Source organism: Vitis riparia, chromosome 17, assembly GCF_004353265.1.
Source record: "Vitis riparia cultivar Riparia Gloire de Montpellier isolate 1030 chromosome 17, EGFV_Vit.rip_1.0, whole genome shotgun sequence".
In the NCBI taxonomy this organism is placed as follows: Eukaryota; Viridiplantae; Streptophyta; class Magnoliopsida; order Vitales; family Vitaceae; genus Vitis; species Vitis riparia.
Window position 1 is genome coordinate 17865299 of NC_048447.1, and position 23540 is coordinate 17888838.

General features: G+C 35.1%; 2 protein-coding genes across 4 annotated transcripts in view; both read right to left on the reverse strand.

Moving 5' to 3' along the window:
- Positions 1-1128: 1128 nt before the first annotated feature.
- Positions 1129-14103, reverse strand: LOC117904538 (nuclear poly(A) polymerase 1-like). Its single transcript, XM_034817199.1, has 12 exons — positions 13342-14103; positions 13185-13262; positions 12710-12817; positions 7306-7368; positions 7043-7204; positions 5054-5167; positions 4890-4952; positions 4465-4794; positions 3342-3506; positions 2294-3244; positions 1630-1703; positions 1129-1497 (listed from the first exon to the last, which is right to left on the reverse strand). The coding sequence occupies exons 1-12, from the start codon at positions 13459-13461 to the stop codon at positions 1452-1454; spliced, it is 2274 nt and encodes a 757-aa protein (XP_034673090.1). The 5' UTR covers positions 13462-14103; the 3' UTR covers positions 1129-1451.
- A 5020-nt stretch (positions 14104-19123) lies between these two features.
- Positions 19124-23540, reverse strand: part of LOC117904683 (2-oxoglutarate and iron-dependent oxygenase domain-containing protein CP2) — a 33821-nt gene continuing 29404 nt past the window's right edge. For all 3 annotated transcript variants that reach the window (XM_034817419.1, XM_034817417.1, XM_034817418.1), the window contains 2 exons: positions 21475-21586; positions 19124-19489 (listed from right to left, as the gene is read on the reverse strand). In XM_034817419.1, the coding sequence (XP_034673310.1) occupies positions 19454-19489; positions 21475-21586 (148 nt within the window). In that variant the 3' untranslated portion in view covers positions 19124-19453. The remainder of the gene's footprint in view (positions 19490-21474; positions 21587-23540) is intronic.

Sequence of the window (23540 nt, forward strand, 5' to 3'; positions counted from 1 at the left end):
AGAAATAATTAAAAATATAAAAATTGTTTTGAATTTTTTTGCATTAGGCACAAGTATTCTCAAACAAAATTTTGTTATTCAAAATAATTGAAAATTAATCTTAAGAAATTTTTATCATCAAATCAACATTCTCAAATTTATAAAAGTAACTTTGATAATTCACCCTAAAAGTAAGTGATTATAAAAATAAATAAATTATTTTTATATAAATTTTAAAAGAAAATATTACATTTATTGAAAACAAAAACATATCTGAAATTATTTTATCTCTTTTAATCAAACATAATAATGAACTAAAATTGATTGAATTAAAATGAAAATAGGAAGTAAAAGAATAAAAATATTTTTTAAGACAATAAATCGCTATGGTAGCATTTTCTAATGCCCAATAATTTAATGGGTTTGGTTAAAAGGATGAGTAAAAACCTATTTTTTGAAATTTAATTATTTATCTTTTTTTTACCTCTTTTTATTTAAAAACTTATATAAAAAGAGGTAATATTAAATTTGAAGATTATTTTATCATTTTCATAAAATATTTCTAATTTAAAACCAAAAATATTTCCAATTCCCGTTTTCGTTGTAAACATGAAACAAATGTCACTATCTATAAGGTTTGTTGGAGTGGACCGACCTATTGAATAGACCGACGATAGAAACCCCACACTCATTATTTATCATTTAAGAGAGCCCAAACAAAAATGCAACTCCAAAACAGACACCCAACAAGTGGAAACTGACAATTTCAAATCTAATGTTAATATTAAATTTGATCCACCCGTCTAAAAAAACCCACTTCACTACGCCAGGAATCGGCTTGTAGATCCGGATAAAGTAAAGAAACAGTATGTCAACTTTCCACATCGATATTTTGCAGGTTGGGAGAAAAAGTTATTGAACTTAGCTGTCCACAGTTGTGGAAACCCTCCACCATTTATCTGGGTGGTCATTTTCCAATTTCCAATTATATAAGGGCGTGTTTGGTTTGTAAAACTTGGAATAAGAATAGGATGAAGATGGAAGCGAATCAAAAAAGACTAGTTTTAGTAGACTATAATTGAATATGAAGATAGTCAGGTCTGTTTGGAGACCGTAATTGAAAAACCTTCCAGCCTTATCAGGTAGAAAGAAATTAAAGGAGAACAAGATTTCATAGATGTGTGTAACCAAGGCTTGGCATGGCAATACCCAAACAGAGAAGTGGAAGTACCCAGAATAATATTAGGATGCAGAAGCAGCTATAAAAATCAGTAATTCTCCTGCAAGTAATCCACATTTTCTTGAACCCTGATTCGGAAAAGGGGGCTTTGCTTACTCAAGATTTATGGATATCAAAAAAACAAAAAAGATGGGGAAAATTCTGTTCTTATTTTATATATATAAATGAGATTTGAAGGATTTGATCATTTCTCTTCCACTGGCTTCGCTTTATCTGGTGCCAGATATCCCCTTCAGGTGCTTTTGCCTGTAGCTTTAGCTAGGGAAGTGAAGTTCAACCTGTAAGTGAAATATAAGAAAGAAGAGAAGACAGGAATCAACATTTGCAACGGGACGAAGGGACCAAAAAAATGTCAAAACAATATTGTAAAGAAAGTTGATGCAACCATATTCAATTGACTGATTAATTACCTTATAATTGGCTTCTTCTGCTCTGTCGATGAGGGCTGGTTCCCGTATGACAATGGTGGCATGAGTTCAGCAGGCTTTAATGAAGGGAAAAAGGAAGAGTAAAGAAAGAAGATAAAAAATATCAGAACTGTTTCAACTAGTCTATACAAAAATTTATCTCCAAGTAATAGTGAGAATAAAATATTGGCAAATTTACCAGTAAGTATACAGTAATAACAGCATATGAGAGGCAAATTTCAGTAAGGATCCACACATTGGGAAAAACACAATGTTATTACCAGTAAGGAATGTGTTCTCTGATGTTTTTCTGATGTGTAAATTAGTTAACATTTCTCCCCAAGAATAATGACTCATTGCTATCCATATTTGTAATTTTGGTGATGATTCGACATCACATGACAAGCTTGTGTACTCATTTGACTAAGTTCCCAAAAGCAAATAACATTATCATACTTCTATGAGGGAAAAAATGATGATTGAAATATTAGTCCTCTACTATACTTGGGAGGTAGGGTAGTTCTACTGCCTAAACCCACACCCAAGTAATTCTAACCAAATAATAAGCACAATCTAAAAGGGTTGTTATAAGACAACTAACAAAATTATTCTAGAAAGAATAAAAAATGTAAGCACAAATGTAGGTTATTGAGTTAACGGATAAGACCTCAAGCTCCTCCAAGCCCCCATTTGGGCTTAAAATGGTGCAAGGAACAGTTCCACTGGTAGTTGTTAGAGGCTCCTCTGCTACATTTGCTTTTGAAGATTCTGCAGAGCTGCCTTTTGTGCTCCCTGTGAAATCTTTGACTTGATTTTTATATTCAACGTCATCTTCAAGCTCATCAAGTTCCCCTGGGAAAGCTTGATGAGAAACATATGGACCAGACATGATCTTCTCAATCGCAATTTTCTCTGCTTCTGTAGAGCTTGATGAACCCCCGGAAGAAGATAAAGTTTTAATAGGGTGAGAGCATCTCACAGATCCATCAACTTCACCATTCTGAGGAGGAACCTCAACTGAATTATTCAAATTCTTCAAGCCATGCTCTATATTATTTTCAACTTTTTCTTTCCTTGTCTTTCCCAACATATTTATATCCATACTGTCAACTTTTATTGAACAGGCATTGACAGTACTGACAAGAGGGCTACTCGAAAGAACTTCATGACTGGAGGAAGCTGCAGCAACCAAACATTTGGCATTTCTTGAGTTAGTCTCTACATTTTCATCCTCTCGCTTTCTTTTCTTGCTATCTTCTGCTCCCTCTAGAACTGCTTGGGAAGAGACATTAGGTTCTAAAACCCGCCTCCTCTCACTGGCTACTTTAGTAGGGCGAGAAGGTCGAACCCCACCAGGAAACACAAAATTGGGTATGTTTCTGCGTCTTACATGGATTACATGAATCTCCATTCCAGGTTTCCACAATGTGTACATGCCAACAGAATGCTTAAATTCATCAACAGTCAACCTTATGTCAAATTGCTCCCCTTCGTTTGCAGGAACTCCCTGCTTTCTTTGCAGGCCCATGAAATAACAACAATGAAAAGGTCTAGATTTGTCTGAGAAATCACCCGGGTGTGGATGGCATTGAAGCATGTTATAAGTGTGCCTCTCAATCTAGATTAAGATAACAGCTCAAATTAGGGCAATGTAAAAAATTTTATCCTGAAGAAAACCAACATGGTTGAAAACAAAAAATGAAAAGCCAAAGCACCTTCAGAGTTAGCTGACGGAGGCGAGACTCAACCCAGCCTTTCCATTTCCTTAAGTCATCTGCATTGTCTGCGGCAATTTCTATCTGTAGGTAATTCTTGTAAGCTTCAAAGAAAGGATAAGGCTCACAAAGGGCAGCCCAATCAGTCTTGTTTGCCTCCATAACCTGCACGCATTCACAAACATCAAATTCATGGAAAGTAATGTTAGTACCAAAAAGTTTCTAGATGTTCAAACAGTTTATGAAGTCCAGGTAAATCATGAAAGGGGGGAGAGGAGAAAGTGGTTGGTGTTTGGTAGGGAGAGAGATCATGACCATAAGACCAAAAAAAGACAAAAAAAACAAAAAAACCAAAAAAAAAAAAAAAAGGAAAGAGAAGAGAGGTTTAATATAAAGTGTATCATTCAGACCATTATGCTACCTGTATCATACTCAGGAAAAATTTTAACATAGATTGACATTCAACTCAATCAGTGTGTGACTAAAGCCAAAGCAACTGCCTAAGTGCCACGATTACTGAGAAACGTACCAGGGTAAAAAATGTCCATCCAAGACAAACACAAAACTGAGCTATAAAGAGACTTTTACTGAAAAAAAAAAAAACTCCTCTATCCAAAAATTCCAGTTATGCTGCCTGGTTATTCTACTGAGATCAACATTCACCTCATCTTGATATGTGATCAGAGCAAACTTAACTGCCTAGGTGCCTCAATTACATAATTTGAACTCAAGTAAGAGGCTGAACCCAGCTGTGAGATCTACAACAACATGGTACAGCCAATAAAGTGAAGACAAGAAAATATTTCTGACAGAATTAAACTGTTATCAAGCATGGTATAAACAATTAGCTGATCAAGACAAATGACAAATGGTAAGGACTACAATGTTGTGAGAAAGAATATGACAGCACTACGATCAAGCAGTACCGTGTTACAGATGGAAATGTGCCAGTGGAGAAAATACATTTGGCAATGATTTTAAGAGTACCAGAAAAAACTGACAACAAAATTTCCAGTAGGAATGATTTAATGCAAACTACTTAGTCACTATCTCCTAATCTTACATGTTCCCCCTGAACTGTAGGAAGAGTACACACAAAACAACTTGCATTATAGGATCATACCTCAGAAATTTCATTTCCCCTCTTAAATTCTTCTGACATAATCCGCAAAGTACTTGATGACACATTGTAACTAGAATTCATGCAGGGATAAGCTGGGGTAATTATAGGCATCAAATGGAACCTGTCCTTTGGATATTTTCTAGGATCCCAAACTTGAAGTCCAAGTGTTCCTTCATCAATAGCACACAGCATGACAGGATTCGGCCAACGCCATTGAGTATAGACCCTGAAGAACCGAGAGACTAGCATACTGGGCAATGCATTGGGATATAGCTGGCATATGCGAGCAACAAGCAATGCCCAGTTTATACCGCCAAGAAACCCTGCAACCTGTCCATGACAAAGAGGAAAACATCCTAATAAATGAGAGAAGATAATGAGGCATATAGTGCAACTCCTGCCAATCAGAAAATATTCCCCCATACATTTGAATAAACACCACGCCGCTTTGCCCAAAATCTCATGAATCTCAATGTTGTTCGAAAATTCTGTGTGAAAGAAACAGATACACAATTAAAGAGAAGAATGACTAAGAAAGAATCATTGGAGAATCTGCATGCTCAAATAACTTAGCAAGCATGGTTATGACCTGAATATTTGGTACCAAACGCAGGATTTGGTCAGTAACTCTACAACCATTGAGACTACGAACTGTTTGCTCATCAGCATTCTGCAATATGGAGTCTTGTGAAACATCCAAGTCCTGTGACAAAATAATTTGTCAGAAACAGAAAAGCCTAAAATCCCTTAAAAGCAAATTTACAAGATGAGTGTTTGATAAGCTCCATAGCATCATGATATAGAAATGTACTTAAAAGGAAAATTTAGGTTCTTATATAACAGGTGTCAGAGTGTGCTGGTGAAGAAAGTCTTCAGGTGCAAGCTTCAAAAATTAAGCTCTGCAGACTCAAAATCACACCTTTTGTGCCCTTTCACGCATTGGAATGAGGCATACACCTCATGTCACTAATTTAAATTTTTGTGGGAGACTAAACCTTTTTTTTTTTTGGTTATTTCGTTATACAAATCAAATTTATCCCTAGTTTTTTTTTTCCTTCATACATATTATATCAACTTAATACACCATGTTTTGGTGTGTGTGTGTGTATACACAATCTTCATAGTAGAATTGGATGCGCACAAATCATATTCCGTTACTTTTTTTTTTTTCTTTAGAAACAGAAACAAACATCTTCATTCATCTCTAAAGATAAATACAGGAAGGACGAGCAATATTACAAAGATGTACAAAAATGGTTAGAAAGTAATCAAGTATCAAGCCCCACAATATTTTATGTTAATTACACTCTAATATGCTCCTAAATGTCTAACAAGCGTTCATTCATTTTTTAAATTGATTTGTTAATCATTATCATTTTTTTTAATAGGTTTGTTATTCATTATCACTACTTCTTTGATATTATTTTAATTATTGTTATTTTTTATACGGTTCTTACTTGCACCTTGACTGACATAAGGTTAAATACCTGGCCTTACATTTCATTTTTTTTAAATGTTACCTAATTGCAAAAGACAAACCTGGACTCCACAAACTTATCCCTTTTTGGGTTTCAAAAAACATACTTTGATACACAAAAGAAAATCCTATTCCTGAAAGGCTCTAATTGCTATTTTTTTTTATGTTCAAATTTATCCCCTCAATCAGTCTGGCTCAGTCTTTGCTTATGGCATAGCATCCATATTTCATGTCATTCTCATTTTCAAAGATCATAATGGGACTTAAACTTATTTCATATCATGGAGCAGTAGGTATATCGATTGCTATTTTATGCAGCACCAACTATGCTAATATAGAAATTATGCTATTTTAAGATGTAGGGTAAAACTACAATTAGGAACAAAGACCTGTTTGGGTGAAGATGGTAACAAACTATGATCATTTAATAGAAAATTCCTGAGCATCTGATCCAAAGTTGTGTCCTACATATTGACATTAAGACAGACAATAAACTTTACTCCTATTGTGTTTTCCTATGTGTTCTTATGTGTAAGTTCTCATCACTGTTATTTAGTGCAAGTCCAAGGATCACCCTAATTCCATAATGCCATGGACGGAAAGAGAACAAAGTGCAATAAAATCAGCCTTCTGATGGCTAGCTGTTCATCCATATCTAGCAAGTAACAGGGTTAATGTAGACTAAACAAAAATATTTGGGCCTCTGGCCATGAAACCCCAGAATGCAATCTGCAGCCAAGCACGATGAAGCTCCATATGCAAGGAAGACATAATCAGAGTCATTCATAAACACAAACATTGGAAGTTAGAATCAGCCATATAGCCTCTTTTGTCTAAGAATCTAATCTATGTGAGCTCCAGATGTAAAAGTTCGGACTGCACAAATGTGTACCTTCTGTATGATATCTGAATGTGTTGTTTTAGTATGCTAAAATCAAGAATAGATCTTCCAATTAATTTATCTAAAAATGGTATACATCACAGGCCCCAAAGCTAGTCATCAGATTCTGCTGCTAATAAATTATCAAAAATGGGGACAAAACTGTATAGTGCACACTAGAAAAAAAGCTGCCAGGAGTCCAGGACAGAACCAAAACTTACTTCAGGAATGACCCAAAGTGATAGTTTTGCGTAAAGAAGGTCGATAGAAACACCACTGAACTTGAATCTCATCACTGGAACATGTGCATCAGGCACAGGGTGCAACTCCGTTACTTCAGGCATCTCTGAGAGCATTTTATGCAGCTCACCAAAAAAATCTTCCTGTGGGAGATTTATATAATCATTTTTAAGCCCATTGAGCAATACCACTTAGAAACAGAAGTAAAAATGTCGAAGCATAATAAGAGAAACACAGATCGCACTTCTCGGGTTGCATGTCTAGGTCCAACACAAAGCGTATCTATATCCGCACCAGGGCCATGCACCTAATCAAATAGATTTTAAAAGAAAAGTGTAAAGCACCTGATTCAGAGAAAAACAATGTACTAACAGAATATAGGGTACCAAATATGGAAAGCATTACAATAAGTATTTGGAGGATTAAAATGTGAATGATGCAAGCACAAGGTATAGTTACAAAATAACAATAATAATTATAAGGAAAAGAAGGGAATCAGATCTAAAAAGCATTCAATATAGGAAATAACAACAATAATAATAACGAAATACAGGACATTAAATCTGAAAAGCATTGCAATAATATTGTTGAAGGATTAAAATATGAATACTGCAGGCACAAGCACAAGGTATGGATATAAAAATATACTTTTGTATCTAAGCACCTGAAACTCCCATCTCACTGTAAAAAGTACTAAGAGGATAAATATATAACTAATTGCAACATGACATATATGAAAAGAAAAATGCAATACTGGAGTTTTGCAAAATTAAGTTGAACAAAATATGAGATTTTCATGCAAGATCCATCATAAGATCCATAAAATAAGTTTGCTAATAAGTACTATTATTGCAATAGTCCCAACCAATACACCAACAAAGAAACTATGACATGCATAGTTCCCCATATATATGGACATAAGATAAAATAAGTTTGCTAATAAGTACTATTATTGCAATAGTCCCAACCGATACACCAACAAAGAAACTACAACAAGCATAGCTCTATATATATGAACATATGATATCTATTTGGAACGTTTTTTAGTTTCTAATTTTTCAAGACAAGCATTTAAATAAATAAACAAGGAAGAAGAAGGAAAAAAAGGTAGAAAATGATGGTGGATTCAAGGCCACAAAGGGGAAAACCTTATAATGGAGGCATAAGGAAACAAAAAGAGTTTCTACAATTTTATCATACCTTTAGACAACGGTCAATTGTGCATATAATTTTACATATACTGAATCGTATAACATTATATCTTGCATGATATGCACATCATAGCACTTACTGTATAATACACATGCCATGCTCCTATATACATGTGTGCGTGCTTGTGCCCATCATCATGCTGCATACCATATCATATGAAAAACTATTTCTAGTGCATGTAGCTAGCATATAATAAAAAGCATGGGGCCACTCTAAAAGTAATTTAATAAAGAACTCCTTCAATCTTTGATCTGAGAGTTTTTCATCATCAAAAGTCCTTCAGTTGCACTCTTTCTAAATACACCAAAATAAGTAAATTGAAGCCAACTGTCAAACTATTCTTCTCTTCTTATCTAACCCCTTCAATTCCATTCAATGAGAAGATTTCTCACTAAAACCGGAAACACTCAAATCAAGCTAAAGACTGCTAACAAAAATATCCATAACACTCTCGTCTAATCACAATGAATGAAGATGTGATCAATTGATTCTTCATTATCTTTACAAAAGTTGCATCTATTGACCATGGGCAATTCCCTCTTTATTAACACACCTACAATTAAGGCCTTCCTCTAAATGGCATCCCATGCAAAGAAACAAGTTCTAAGTGGAGCACAGGATCCCCAAATTTATATGGTTGTGAATACTAAATTATTCTCAGCACTTGAGAATTTGTAATACAACTTGACACTAAAATTTCCCCTCCTATCATCTTTCCAAAGTAAAGTGGCATCTTCTTTTTGCACTCTCAATGGGTAAATAAGCTCCAAAAATTAGGTCACCTCCTCTATCACCTAATCTTGGAAGAGTCTTCTAAATTGAACCTCCCAATGGCCACCTTAGCCTCCTCCTCCATCTTAAAAATCTGCAACCATAGCATTTTTTGGAGGAGGCTACTCTAAAAAGCATAGGGAATGCGTCTTTCAACTTAGACTCCTTCACCTATCTATCCCACCAAAATTTTGTACGTCTACCATTTTCTCAATTCAATTCTATGCTTCAAGTACAAGATTTAAGCTCCTCATAACCTTGATGCAAGTTAGAATCCCAATTGTCATATTATGATCAATTTTAGCTACAATAACCTATTTTTCTCAATTGATGGCACCCTTTCCAACATGAACATTTATACACATCCTTTCTACCACATGAATTTTAACCTTATATTTCAAATAAAAAACATCCCAACTAACCATTGTTTCAATATGACTAGATCAAAAGAAAATGGAGAAATGCAAAACAAATAAATAAGAAATACTCCTTCAACAACAACTTTGGTAGGCTAGGTGGGTTAGAAGGCTAACTCAAGTCAAACTTGTTCATTAATTGTCCAACTTTTATCACACCCAACCCATGGCAATGCCGTGGGTGACCTGTGTTCCCATGGGTTATTAGTTTTCTTAATAGTCAACCCTTCTGCCAATTAATTTTCTTCCTTCTCCTCCTTCTACGAAAAGCCCAAAATAGAGTCTCTCAATAAATGAAAAAACCATTTCAAACCCATAAAATATAAATCATAAACCACAATAAGAGGTAAAAAATGCCTCAAAGTCATAATATATATATATATATATATGTATGTATGTATGTATGTATGTATATATAGGTAAGAGCAAATTGTATTAAAACGCCAAAAAGGGCGCATCAAAGTACACACAATGTATACAACGGCCGCCAAAAAGCGCCAAAAAGGATAAGGAAAACAAAAATACTCCTTCCCTCAATCCGACCTCAACCAATCAATAAAATCAACTAAGGACATACAAGTATATTCTATAAACAAGTTTATCTAAAATAATAAGCTGCCCAAAAACAAAAACTTTAGCCTTTGAATAGAAAGATCCAAATTCTCAAAAGATCTTCTATTCATCTCCTTCCAAATTGTCCAAAAGAGGCACAAAGGCGTTACTCTCCACACTTTCTTTCTTTTTCTTTCAATAAACGATCCATGTCACCCTAACAAGGTCTCTCTAATTGAAGAATGAATCACCCAACACACCCTGAACAAAGAGAACAAGAGCTCCCATAACAACCTTCCCTTTCCACAATGCAAGAGAATATGGTCAATTGACTCCTCGTGAGCATAACATAAGGAGCATCTATTGGCTAAAGACCACCCTCTCCTTTGCAATTGGTCTAAAGTCAAAACTTCTCCCCATGTTGCCTCCTAAGCAAAAAAACCAACCTTAGGAGGAACCTAAGCATTTCACACAACACTAGTTGGGAAAGGGTCTACCCTTACTTCCTCAATGATAGAATAGAGGGACTTAACAAAAAGGGATCCACTCTTTGTATCCGCCCATAACACGTCGTCCTTCCTCTCCTCAACCACCACCTTGTCTTGAGTCCTTGACAAGAAGCACTTCATCGTCCCAATCTCCCAGTCATTGAGAGGTCTAGAGAAGCTTGGGTTCCATCCACTCCCCTTAGAAGAGTGCACCCACAAATCCGCCACCCAAGCCTCTTTTGAGCTAGCTAGAGTGAACAAGGAGGGAAAGGACACACTTAAAGGCTCATCTCTGCACCATTTGTCTCTCTAAAACTTGACATTTCTCCCATTGCCCACTAAGAAGAGAGTTTTGGAAGAGACTAACTCTTATAGCCTTCCAAAGCCCAACACCATAGATGCACCTCACTTCCTTAGTGCACCAACCCCTTTCCAATTCCTCAAATTTACCACAAATAACTTCTCTCCAAAAGGCATCCCTTTTCTTAGCAAAGCATCAAATCCATTTGCAAAAGAGAGTCTTATTTAGAGAGTGAAGGCATCTAACTCCAAGGCCTCCTTTTCTTTTGTCTAAACAAACAATATCCCACTTCACTACATGAGGCTTACTTTCTAGAGCCCCATATCCCCACAAAAAATCCCTTTGAATCTTCTCCAACCTTAAGCGAACACTCCTCGACATCTGGAATAGTGACATAAAGTAGATTGGCAAGCTAGCTAGCATGCTCTTGACCAGTGTTAGCCTTCCCCCTTTACATATATATATGTATTTATATTTATATGTAAATAAAGGGCTTGCATTAAAAGTGCCAAAAGATGGTGAAAAAAGCACAAACGAAGTATACAAACAATGCCCAAAAAAACCTAAGCAGTGAAAAGACAAAACAAAGTCATCCTTTTACTTAACAAACAACCAATCTATGAAATCAATCAAGGACAAAGTCTGATCCTCCATATACACCCTAGCCCAATTCACAAAAGTATACAAGAAAAGAGACTTAATTGCTTGGTCAGACCACTCGACATTGTTGAAAGCTCTTCCATTCCTTTACTTCCATAAAGTCCACATTAAACACAAGGGGGCAACCCTCAAGGCCTTCTCCCTTTTTTTACCCACAAAAGAGTCATATCATCCTAGCAAATTCCTTCTAACTGAAGAATACAAAACCCACTGCACACCGAAAAGGGAAAAGATATTGCCTTTTCTTAGCAAATCCCCCTTTAGAAATATATTGTCTTTTCCACAAAGCTAATCCCTTTCCGAACCTTTCTTCAACCTTGTCCCAAGCCACCACCGAGTTATGGGCAGCTCCTAGAAGGAGCCCCAAATAAGTGGTTGGAAGCACACCCACTTTGCAATCAATTACAACAGTCAACTCCTCTACATTCGACACCCTCCCAACCGAAATAAGCTTACTCTTATCTAAATTGATTTTCAAACCCGAAATGGCCTCAAACCACATGAGTAACCAACTCAAATAAGTCATTTGGGTGGAGGTGGCCAAAACAGCCCTAGAGCTCAATTTCTTTCACAATGTTGTCATGATGGTGCCACGTAGAGTACCCCATTTTTTAGATGGCATTATTTAATATATTTTGTTTGCTTATAAAAAAATAAAAATAAAAAAAGAAAAAAATAAAAAATGAAGGTGCCTAACCCATGTAGGGTGTACCTATTTGACAAATGTATATGAGTCTTTATTTGAAACTTAGTGCCCCTTTGTTTATACTCCGACACTTATTATTACTATCACACCATTGGAGTGAGCTACTGATCATACATTTAGCAAAATGTGACTTAAGCTATTTTAGTAACCTTTTTTTTTCTGAGTTATGTAGCAAATTACTGTCACAAGTTAAGCATCCCTTATGAACATGGCTACTCTTTTAAAGTCTCAGCACCTCTGTGCCACATATATCAGTCGGTGCACATTCATACCTCAAGCAGGAAAAGTAAAAATTACAACACCAACCACAACCAATATCCTTATATAAATCACCTTACTCCCACAGAGCATTGGAAATTCCATAAAAATAAGTCAAGTACTTGTGCATTAACAATTAGGAATACCAATTTTTTTATGCATTTTCCAATGGGTTTTACAACACATATAAACCAAAAAATGGAAAATGCAAACAAAAATCATTTCCTTGGAGGGAAAAACAAAAACAAAAACAAAAAGAGAAATGAGTAAGAACATTTTCATACCCCCAGCCGATAAGACCCAAAGGTGAAAATCTTAGCATTTGCTTCTTGCACCAGTTGTTCATTCAATCCCTTGGCGCGACTAATGGCTTTCACCCAAATCTTGACAATCTGTTTAAATTTGAAACATTCCCCAACCGCATTAAATGTTGTAATCAGAGAATCCAACAAATGTTATCCATTTGGTTGTTGAGAAAAAAGCAGGCAAAGAAAAGAATGATTGGGTATAACAAAACCTCAGTTCTGCTAAGGCAAAATAGAATTAACTGTCTTAGTTTACTATTATAGTTTGATTGATCACATTATATTCTTAAAGGGCCACACTGATTAGTTGAATTATTAAGGGGCCACCCCATATTACCTTTTGCTGATAACTATTAGTGGAAATATGGCATCCCAAATACTACATTCTTTGAATTTCCTTAGTTTTCTCAGCAACCAAACAGAATGACTCTAAAAGCAGAAAGAGCGATTCAACCTGGTCTAATCTCCCAAGCACTTCCTCCCTGCTCACAGCTTCTTCTTGACTTTCATACAACCCAGCAGCTGCCAAAAACTAAACACCCAAATTCTAAATTCAGTATATTGTCCAAACACAATTTAAAACTGCTGAAAATAAATAAGGTAACCAAAACCTTTTCGAGCTCTTGAGTCTTGGTCACATCCAACTCATTTGGTCCACCCAGTGAAATAGGTTCTGTGATGCCTAATCTCTGGCCGCTATTATTCCGATTGTTCAACCCAAGGTTCGACATTTATTCAAGTACCAATAAATTTTTTCTAACAATACCAATAAAAATGACAATGATGCTTTTGATATGGGTCTGCTTTGCAAAATTCACTAACAATATTTTACAGATTTTCCCTCTCTAAAATCAAATCATAGCCAAGGAAATTGAAGATAACATCAAAATAATCGCTAATTATACAGTCTTGGTTGAAAAAAAAAAATTCCACTAAAGTCTGAACACCACAAAAACGGAAAGCAATAATAAAGAAACAAGAACAACCCTAGAATTGAATATTGATATTATGAGCAAAGAACTGAATACAAGAGAACGGGACCAAACCCTAACCCTAGACACCGAACAAGGGTGAATGGGGTGGTACAGAAATCGATTGACTGATGAGGCGATCATCAAAATTCAAAATTTATCACCGCCCGAGCACCAGTTCTTGGCTGTTCTGATTAGTGAAGCCTTGAATCATGAGAAGAACCAAACCCTAGAAATACGGAGAGATAAACCCATGAACAGAGATTAAGAGTTAGTTCAGAGAGAGAGAGAGAGAGACGGAGACGATGGTGTTGTGAGCCGATCATTGTTTCTATATGATATATATACATCTATGCTTTTCCAAGTTCAGCAGACACGTATGCTCTGTTTCTACAACTCACTCGAAACGCTGGATTTTGCTTGTCTTTGATATCCTATTATTTCTATTTTTCTTGTTTTTGCTTTATTTTTTTTATTGAAATATGTGATTTATATGGGCGTGTGAAAATAGGAAATTGCTTGATTTAGTAAAATTCATGGTAGTGTGCAATCACTTGTTTTAGTTGATGAAATGAACTTTCCTATTTTGTCCTTTATAAATTTAATTTTTAATTACGAGAATATGAGATAAATAAGTGTGGTATATCCATCCTTACATTTTTGTTAAGAGTTAATGAGGCCTGTATCTAGCACTATGATAATACATGAAGGCGAATATGAGATAAATAGGTGTGGTATATCCATTCTTACATTTTTGTTAAGAGTTTATGAGGCTAGAAGTCGAAATATTGTGTCTAGCAATTATGATAATACATGAAGGCAAATTCTTGTTAAGTTAACCTTGTGAAGATACAAATTTCATAAAAAACTTAAAAAGAAAAAATTAGATGATAAGGAGAAGTATATGTAGAGTGGGCGAGAAATGAGCAACGATTAGTTGAGAAGTGTACGGACATGCAATGCTCCTAGACTCTAGTATGAAGCCATTATTCCATAACAAACGTAACTGCTTTGATTTGAAATTATAAATAAGAGAAAAATGAAACAAATGAGGCAGTTTTGAGACCTCTACATTTTAGCATCATCTAGAGAAAAGTTAAAAAATGATTTGTTATGAGAGTATCGAAAATCCAAAAGATGAAAAGGCAAAAGCCCCCTCAGGAGAAGGAACTCGTGTTGCAACAATGGTAGGAACATAGGGAGAGACAATAAGAAAAACTTGATTAGCGCAATAGGGAAATAATGCAACAAAATGAGACATTGATATGAGACAATGAAGAGTTGAGGACACAATTGTTTGAGTATTGGACACCTAATGATCATTATACCATGGCTGCACCTTCATCATACTTCTAATTTCAATAGGAAGATTTACCTCCCTTTTTGGGGGGAAGACATTGATTAGAAACGAGATAGTGTGATCCTTTGAAAGAAAATAGTGCTTTTAAGTTGCAACTTGATGAATTGAAAGTTGTGTAGATTACATGAATGGGAGAACTACTTAATAAATGGTCAATAGAATTATTCAAGGGTTGATTAGTACCTTGTTTGGCCCACACTACAGAATAATACAAAAGTCTAAAGCACATTGTTGAAATGCATCTAAATGGGCAAAAGTCATACCAATTTCTTTTGAAAAGCATCGAAAGGCCCTCAGACATCACCTAAATTGTCATGTAAGACATTGAATGGGAGTACAAGAAATATAATAGTAGTTATCCATGGGAAAAATCAAGGGATAAGGATGACAAACATGGAGGTGGTGAACTAAGTTGGTGTCAAAATATGACCTATAGCAATTTGACAACTTGGTGTTTGCACAAACTTCTTAGAATGAGCATATCATCCTCATAATGACATTTTTGTGGTAACTCTCTTAAGGGCCAACTACGAAGTATAAAGAATTTGGATCGAAAGCTCGAATGATATCTTGTTCTTCTCGACAATATGGAGGACGAGTATACATACTTCATAGATTATGTCTACTAGTATCTCCTTAGTCAAGTTTAATAAAGATTCAATCTTGGTTAAGGTAGATGTGACTTTGCTAGTATGTGCTAGCTTTATAATGGTCATAGTTAAGGTTTTAGTTGTTAATGTCTCTTCACCTTATAACGTGATCTTAGGTAGAATTTGGATCCACTAAATGTGGGTTGTACCAATAGCTCATCATTAAAAGATACTTTTCCTACCCCCACCCCCCTTCCTACCCCTTATGGAGTGATGGAGATAATGGGTGAACCATTGCTTAGCAAGGAAATGTAATTGCAAGATGACGAAAGTATCTTTTAAAAAGTTAAATATTTGGCTTCAAAGAATTATAACAATTATAGACTCCGGCAAGAAAGCACAACAACTCTTTTTAAACCATAGAAGAGATAGAGAAAGTCAACCATAGAAGAAATAGAGATAGAGGGAGGTAAGTTTGAGAACTAAATCACCAAAGCAAATAAGAGATCATAGTTGCCTTGAAGTCATATATTTTTGTTTTTGCTTAGGACATAAAGGACATGGTTGGAATTGACTAGCTCTAGTTGTTCATTAACTAAATGTTAACTCATAGTGTATAAAAAAAATAAATTAGGAAATCCTCCTTGAGTGCAAATGAATAGAGAATCAAGAAGTGAACAAACTTTTGCAGATAAAAAATGCAACATCCCAGTTGACTATCAAAAAGGGTGGTTGTACCAAAAAAGAATAGAAAAATGGAAAGTGTGCATAAACTATACAAAATTAAATAGGGCTTGTCCAAAAGACTGTTTTCCACTCCATGGATTAACCAATTAGTAGATATGAAGGTGGGATGTACAAGATTGTCTTTCTTGGATGAATATTCTAAATATAATCAAATTCAAAAGAACCCTTTAATGTTGAGAAAACAACATTTATTAAAAAAAAAAAATTATTGGTATGTGATGGAATCATTTAAGCAAAAAAAAAAAAAAAACGAGAGCAACTTATTAGAGGATGGTTTCCACTATGTTCTTGACTTTGTTAGGTCAAATAATGCAGACAAATATCGATGACAAGTTAGTTAAAACTAGAATAATATCACATTATCATGCCCATTGTTCTAGCCTTGACATAATGGTGACGTATTTAATGAAGTTAAACCTTAATAAATGTGTTTTTGGAGTAGAGAGTAGTAAGTTTCTAAGGTACATAGGGAGCCAACATGGGAAGACGCTAACTTTGTTAAAGCAATAGAGAAAATGTTTTTACCATCCTCAATTAAAGATATACAATGTTTAACTAGTCGAATAGTGGCCTTACGAAGGTTCATATCTAAGTGCTTAAATCGTTGCTTACCATTTTAAAAACTCCCAAAACAAGAAGGTATGCAGCATTAAATGAATAGAAGAGTATGAGGAAGCTTTCAATTGTTTGAAGAAATACCCAAATTCTCCCCTAAGTTTGTCATTCTCAAAGGTTGGAGAAGAGTTGTCCCTATATATGGCTGCCTTGAAGTCCACAATGATATGGGAAGTAATGTAGTATAACCATTCTTACACTTCACACTGAGAGTTAATGAGGTGAGAAGCCAAATTCGACAACTACAATAAATCTTTGATAAATAAATAACCATGCTTAAATATTTTTTTTTGGTCCCAACTTGAGTTAGTGTACTAAATTAATAAGCTCATTAAATGGATAAAATAATAATTTTTTAGAAATTTTTAAGGGTCAAAGGAAATATAAATTAATAATAAATAAAATACATGAAAAAAATAGTAAACTCAATTCAATTCTTTCTCAAAATACATATTTAAAGTTTTCTTCTTTTCTTTATATTTAAATTGAACTCGACCTCGGCTGCATGTAGGACTTTTGGTATATTATTTTTCATATTTGAAGGCTAATAATTTTGACATCACATCACATCTCTTTCTTTTAAGATTTTATTTTTTATTTTTATAATTGATAATTATCTTTTTTTTTTTAAATTCTCTTCAATTTTTATGCATTAACTTATTATCACATAAATTATTTTTGGATTCATATACATATCCAAGGTTCTTCCCCTTAAAAATGTCACATAATGGAATGAAGTCATACAAATGTTGGTCATAATTGCCATTGGCTTGCAGAGAAAATGTGTATTGTAAGTCCTATCTTATTCATCACTTGCATTTTGAACACTTTTTGAGGTATGTCCGGAGGATTGTTTAGCAATTCTTGGTACATGTGGACTCCTTGAGGCTTCTTTTTCTTGTAGGATTTTAGTATTAATAACGAGATATATTGCTTAGATGCGCCCTGCCCCTTCAGTGCCCCCCCTTTTCTAAGCAAGGATCTGACCTAACACATTTAGTTGGTTTAGGAGGTGGGAAATTTTGAAATTATGTGGCATGTAGTACTCGATCATTGCCCCCATCACATTGGCTGTTATCAATTTCCACGCCCACTCACTATGGAAAATATCTTATTCAAGATTCTAAAGGTCAATCCTGCATGTGCTTACACTGTTACACTTGGTCCAGGCAAGAAAGATGGGACAACCCAACTTCCTGCCAATGGGAGTTGGCTGCAGTTTTGTTAGATTCCCTTCCACTGTTTGGTCTCCGGAAATCTGAAGGAAAATACACAAGAAAAAACATTCCCTTTTACCTTCGACAGCACTTCTTGCCATAGTCTGAACCATAGATCCATAGCAAGTTGAACTTTTGTCTTCTTCCCACGTACATTCAAGGATGGGTGCCCTAGCTCCCTATGTTTTTGCCTATTGCTGTGAGTGCTACAGCACTGATGAGCTGTGTCTAATAATTGAGGAATTTGCAACCACCAAACGCTGATGAGGGGCACTAACAAAAAAGGGATCCGTGGATACACTTTATATTGTTTTTAAAAATATAAATTTCTAATAAAAATAAAACATTTTAAACAAAACAATAATAATAATAATAAATTTATCTTCTATCTGTAAAAACCACTTCAAAAAAATTTTAAAACTTGAATTTTTATGTCTCAATTATTCTAAACCATTTTTAAAAATGATTATTTCTCAATATGAGTTGTAAAAGTTTTTTTAATCTTACATAAAATAGAGAAAGTGTATCCAAAGAAATGCAGTGAATTATTTATTTCTCAATGTTTCACATTTTTCGTGTTAAGAAGAATCCTCAAATCACTAGATAAATGACCAAAGCTAAATTTTAGGGCAAAAAACAATTTTTTTTGTTTTAAATTTCGTTTTAATTTAAAGAAATTAGAGTTCACTTTTTTTTTTTTTTTCTTTTTTTGCCTATAGAGAAGAACATCAATAAAAAAAAATTTAAGACCTTAAAGTCAAACAGAACAAATGGGAAAATCTGAAAGAAGCAATCTTCAATAGTCAAGCTTCTCACAAAAGAATGTTGTCCAATCTAAAGACATGGAAGACATTCTAGGAGGAGGCATGTATACGTATATACAGACACTTATGTACGTACATAGTAGAGCTATTGTCAAAGAAACTATTGGCTCTGTAAGTACGGTTTAGAACAATCAAATCTACCAAAATTCCAATAAATTACCATTTTGACTGGAAATTGACCAGATTGGCAATTGATGATTTTAATTTACATGAATTTCAACTTTCTGATGATATGATTAAAAAAAAAAAAAAAGTACTATCACTTAAAGTAGTGTACATAAAACGGGTACCTATTAAGATGAAGTCAAGGAATACAAACATCAATACTTTGGTGCCTTGATCAGGACTTGGGCCATGCTAATGTACATCAAAACATGGAAATTACAAAATCTAAACTGCTCATGTTGTGGATTCCCCCTCCCTCCTAAGTAATTCCTGCAGCATATAAACTCCCATGAATACCCATCATAATAAATAGGATCAAACATTTCAGCTGTTCAACATTATACACAAACACATCAAATTACTGCAAAGTAGTTTCTGCTGCGAGGAAGGTTGCTTCTTATATGATCATGAAAATAATGCTCGAGTAGAATTTTGAAAATTATTTCCACATTTCTCAGGGCAAAAGTGACGCCCCATGTTTTTTGGGAAGTGAGAAAAGTTCTTCGAATAAGCCTAGCCGAAAAAGGCCCAGCAGTAGAAGGCTTAGCATATGTTTGAGTTCAATTATGTCTTTACCCTTCCTAAGGATATGCCTAATCCTTAATTTCACCCCTAATCTTTTTGTTGCAGGAAGACAACAACCTCACGTCTTTCCGGTGCATGCTAATTCTCCCTAGAGCTAAAGAATATATTCAAAGAATTGCCACTAAGACTTCTGAAAATTCTTCTTTCCAATTCAATTTTCCTATTTCTCTTCTGTTGATGTAAATTGTAAGGAGTTGAGAAGGTTGATCACAAGGTCCAGGCAGGAGTTTTGGTGCAGGATCCTCAATGTCTGATGGGGATATCTCTCCATCTCCCCATTTCTCATTTTCCATTTTCCATTTTCAATTTGAACAATGACATCAAATTCTATAACACTCCGATAATATGTAAGTATTATGGATTATAAGATGTATTTACTATGCTCTGAAACTGCAGTGCACCATCATACCAGATTGAGAAGAGTGATTTCTTGGGTGTTATTATAGTGTTGAATATTTAGGTGTCACACCAAATTTGAATTGCAACATGGGTTCTCCTTGAGCTGCTTTGGAACAAAGAATTTTGTGTGTGAGATACCGTGGTTGAAAGGTGAAGGAGACTTGCGTCATGATTCAAATCCCATAAGTTTTCACCTATTTTCTCCCTTCCCTGGCCTTTTTTTAATAGTAAATGGAGGGTGGAACATGGACACCTGGCCTGTCAACTATCACTAAGACTGGGAGGGGAAAATGGCTTCACTGGTTAGTAAGGAGCATAGAAATAGCTCCCTAAAGTCGGTGAAATGCATAGCAATGTCTGGAGACAGGCCGTTGCAGAGATTTCAGGGGCATAGGCCTTACTATCATAGTCATCACTCAGGAGGCATACATAAAATGGGAATAATGCAGAGGCCTAGTGATTGTAGCCAAGAAGATCAATTTTACTAACACAGTTTTAACAGATGATAGGCAGAGACCAACTTTTCTAGTCCACCCCTGTGCAGGGTGTAAACCCCAAAAATGTAGTGTGCCAGAATCATAATTTATTTAATTATTTATAGTATAAAACTAGATGGTGTAGGAAAACAAAAAAAGAAAAAGAAAAACAGTAGATAAAATTATTTATTGTTTTTAAGCACTAGAGAAATCTCAGGCATCAAGCTTAATTTTGACTGAGATATTACCAATCTCAATTTTTAAGATTTCCAAAGCAACAGGCCACAAGGATACTTCCATTCATCAGACAATTCACATCTGGCTTGAGTATGAGACACATGTTAACAATGATTTTTAAGGGGTAAGAGGAATGCCTAATGACATGCTCTTGTCTAGGGTTCTGAGTCTTAGATTAAGCATTGAGGTTGCATGGTGTTTTCTTTCAGCCTCACCCCACAAGTAGTATCTAAAACCTGTGTTGGCCTGCTAGTTCCATAGTGAGCAATTCAACTTGGATGAAGGCCAGTATTTGGCCAGTTGCCTGTTTGTCTACCTTTGTCTCTCTCAAAACTCTTAATACTGCTGACCTTTTTCCTTTTCATTCCAATCACATTCCAGATTTTAGAGGATTTTTTTATAAAAAAAAAAAAACTGTAAAATCTTAAAATTACACATCATGATATTGCATGCCTAAATGCTTGTATTTGAAATAGATGAACATTTATAATTAAAGGGTCACGTGATGCACTGGCAAACTTTAGCCTGGGTATGCATGGGTGTGTGAAAGAACTTTACCAATTTGGTAGCGGCAATTGACATGCGTTGCCTTTCATTCTTTTCACGATTGCACTCTCCACACCAGCTAGAGAAATCTTTTTGATACTTCTTCATCTCTCTAAAGACGGAACTATACAAACAAACACATTTTCAGCAAATAAGTGCAAAGAGAATCAGTAGCATTCCCCTTAAACCAAAATGAGCACAGTGAAAAATAATATATGCAGGATACTGATAATTATCATCCTTAAGTAAAGGTAGGAAACATATGGAGTCACAACATTGTTGAATTACTTCCTAGAGTAAATTTAGGAATCTAGTGGAGTCCTTAAAATATCTACAAGAAAGTTATTTTCTCAAAACATAAACATCTTCCTAGACTTGAAAAGTGAACTATTTTATGATTGTTAATTACTGATGCTCAAACATAAAAATTGGTTATTAAGAAAATAGAACAAGCTGCTGTTGAATTTGGCTAGTGCACGAGAAGATTCTACCCATCAACCAGATCATAAGAAGGGTAGGACTCTAGTTAAATGATGCTGCTTCTGTAAACAAAAGGAGTCTGCTAAGCATATCCTCATTTATTGAGAAAATAGCTCATGACCTCCATTGTTTTCCACTTTTTGTGTAACATGGGCTCTGCCTCAGTTAGTTAAGAACACCCTAGACTGTTGCAAGTAGAAAGAAGGTTTGGAGAATGACCCTTTCATGTTTGTTTTGGAGCCTCCAAAAGGATCAAAATAAAAAAAATAAAAAAAATAAAAAATCTTGCAGTAGAACATTTAGGGCTGATTCTCAAAGACAATCTCCTCAAATATCTGTTTTTGGTTAGTGTATTCTTTCCAAGGACATAGGACTTATCATTCTTAGATTATATACAGACTGGGGATGGATTAAAACCGTCCCAATGCTAGTGGTTCCTTTTCTCTTTTTGTTTCAGGGTTCCTTGTATAAAGGTTGACCACTGACTAGATGCCACACACAAGCACATATTTAATAGGCCATCTCTGTTTTTGGTCAATGGATTCCTTATGAGAGCATAGGACTTGTCATTCTTAGACTTCATACAGATTAAAACATTCACAGTGCTTGTGGTTCCTTCTCTTTTTGTTTCAGGGTTCCTTGCATACCTACCGGCCAAGGTTGCACTACCTGTGGCTAGGCACTGTTCACACACACATATTCCTGTCTTTCTTAATTGCATGTAAAAGAATTGACACAAAATTAAATTTACAGTCTCCAAAATGGGTGAGTAAATGGAGCTCAAATTCTATCAGTTACAACCTCAAATACATTTCATGAGACCAAACCCATATACCTCCTGCTTACCAAGGTTGCACAACCTTTGGCTGACTGCCATTCACACACATACACACACTTTTATATTATTCATATTTGCATATAAAAAGGTGGACACCATATTCTCCATTTTGAGTGAATGGCAGTCAATCTCTACCAGTTACAATCTCAAATATATTTCATGAGACCAAACCCATTTTCAAACACTACTTATTTCTCTGACAAGATTGCATCACTCCCATGATTTCATTCAAACTATGGTACACTTTATGCACAAGTCCTATGATTCTGAATTCCCAAAAAGATAACTTAATATGCAAACGTGCAACACACAATAGAACAGGGTGAGACCCATTACATAATTCTATCAATCCAAATAATGGTAAGGGGAAATAGCCATCCAAGCTGAAAGCAGCTCCAGTTCATAAGGGGGTAATCAATTATTATTTGGAGGCCAGTACAAACTGTCCATCAGATATAATTATTTGAATGTAAAAATATTAAAATAAATTCTCACAGGAAATTTATATGTGTGTGTAGAGATATACATTAACAAGAAGGAACAATACGGGTGCAGTAATAATAGCACAATTCAAACCTACCACCTACCTAAGCAGTCAATGGAATCTAAGTAACATTAGCAGCCCCCAAACTGCTCCTCAACCAAGCTAACATAATTTGAGGAACCTTTCAAGACTAATTCGGACTCCAAGCTTTCAAAAGCCTGACAATTATGCTCTTTTCACATGCACCAATACCAACACAAAGGAGTCATTCTCCAC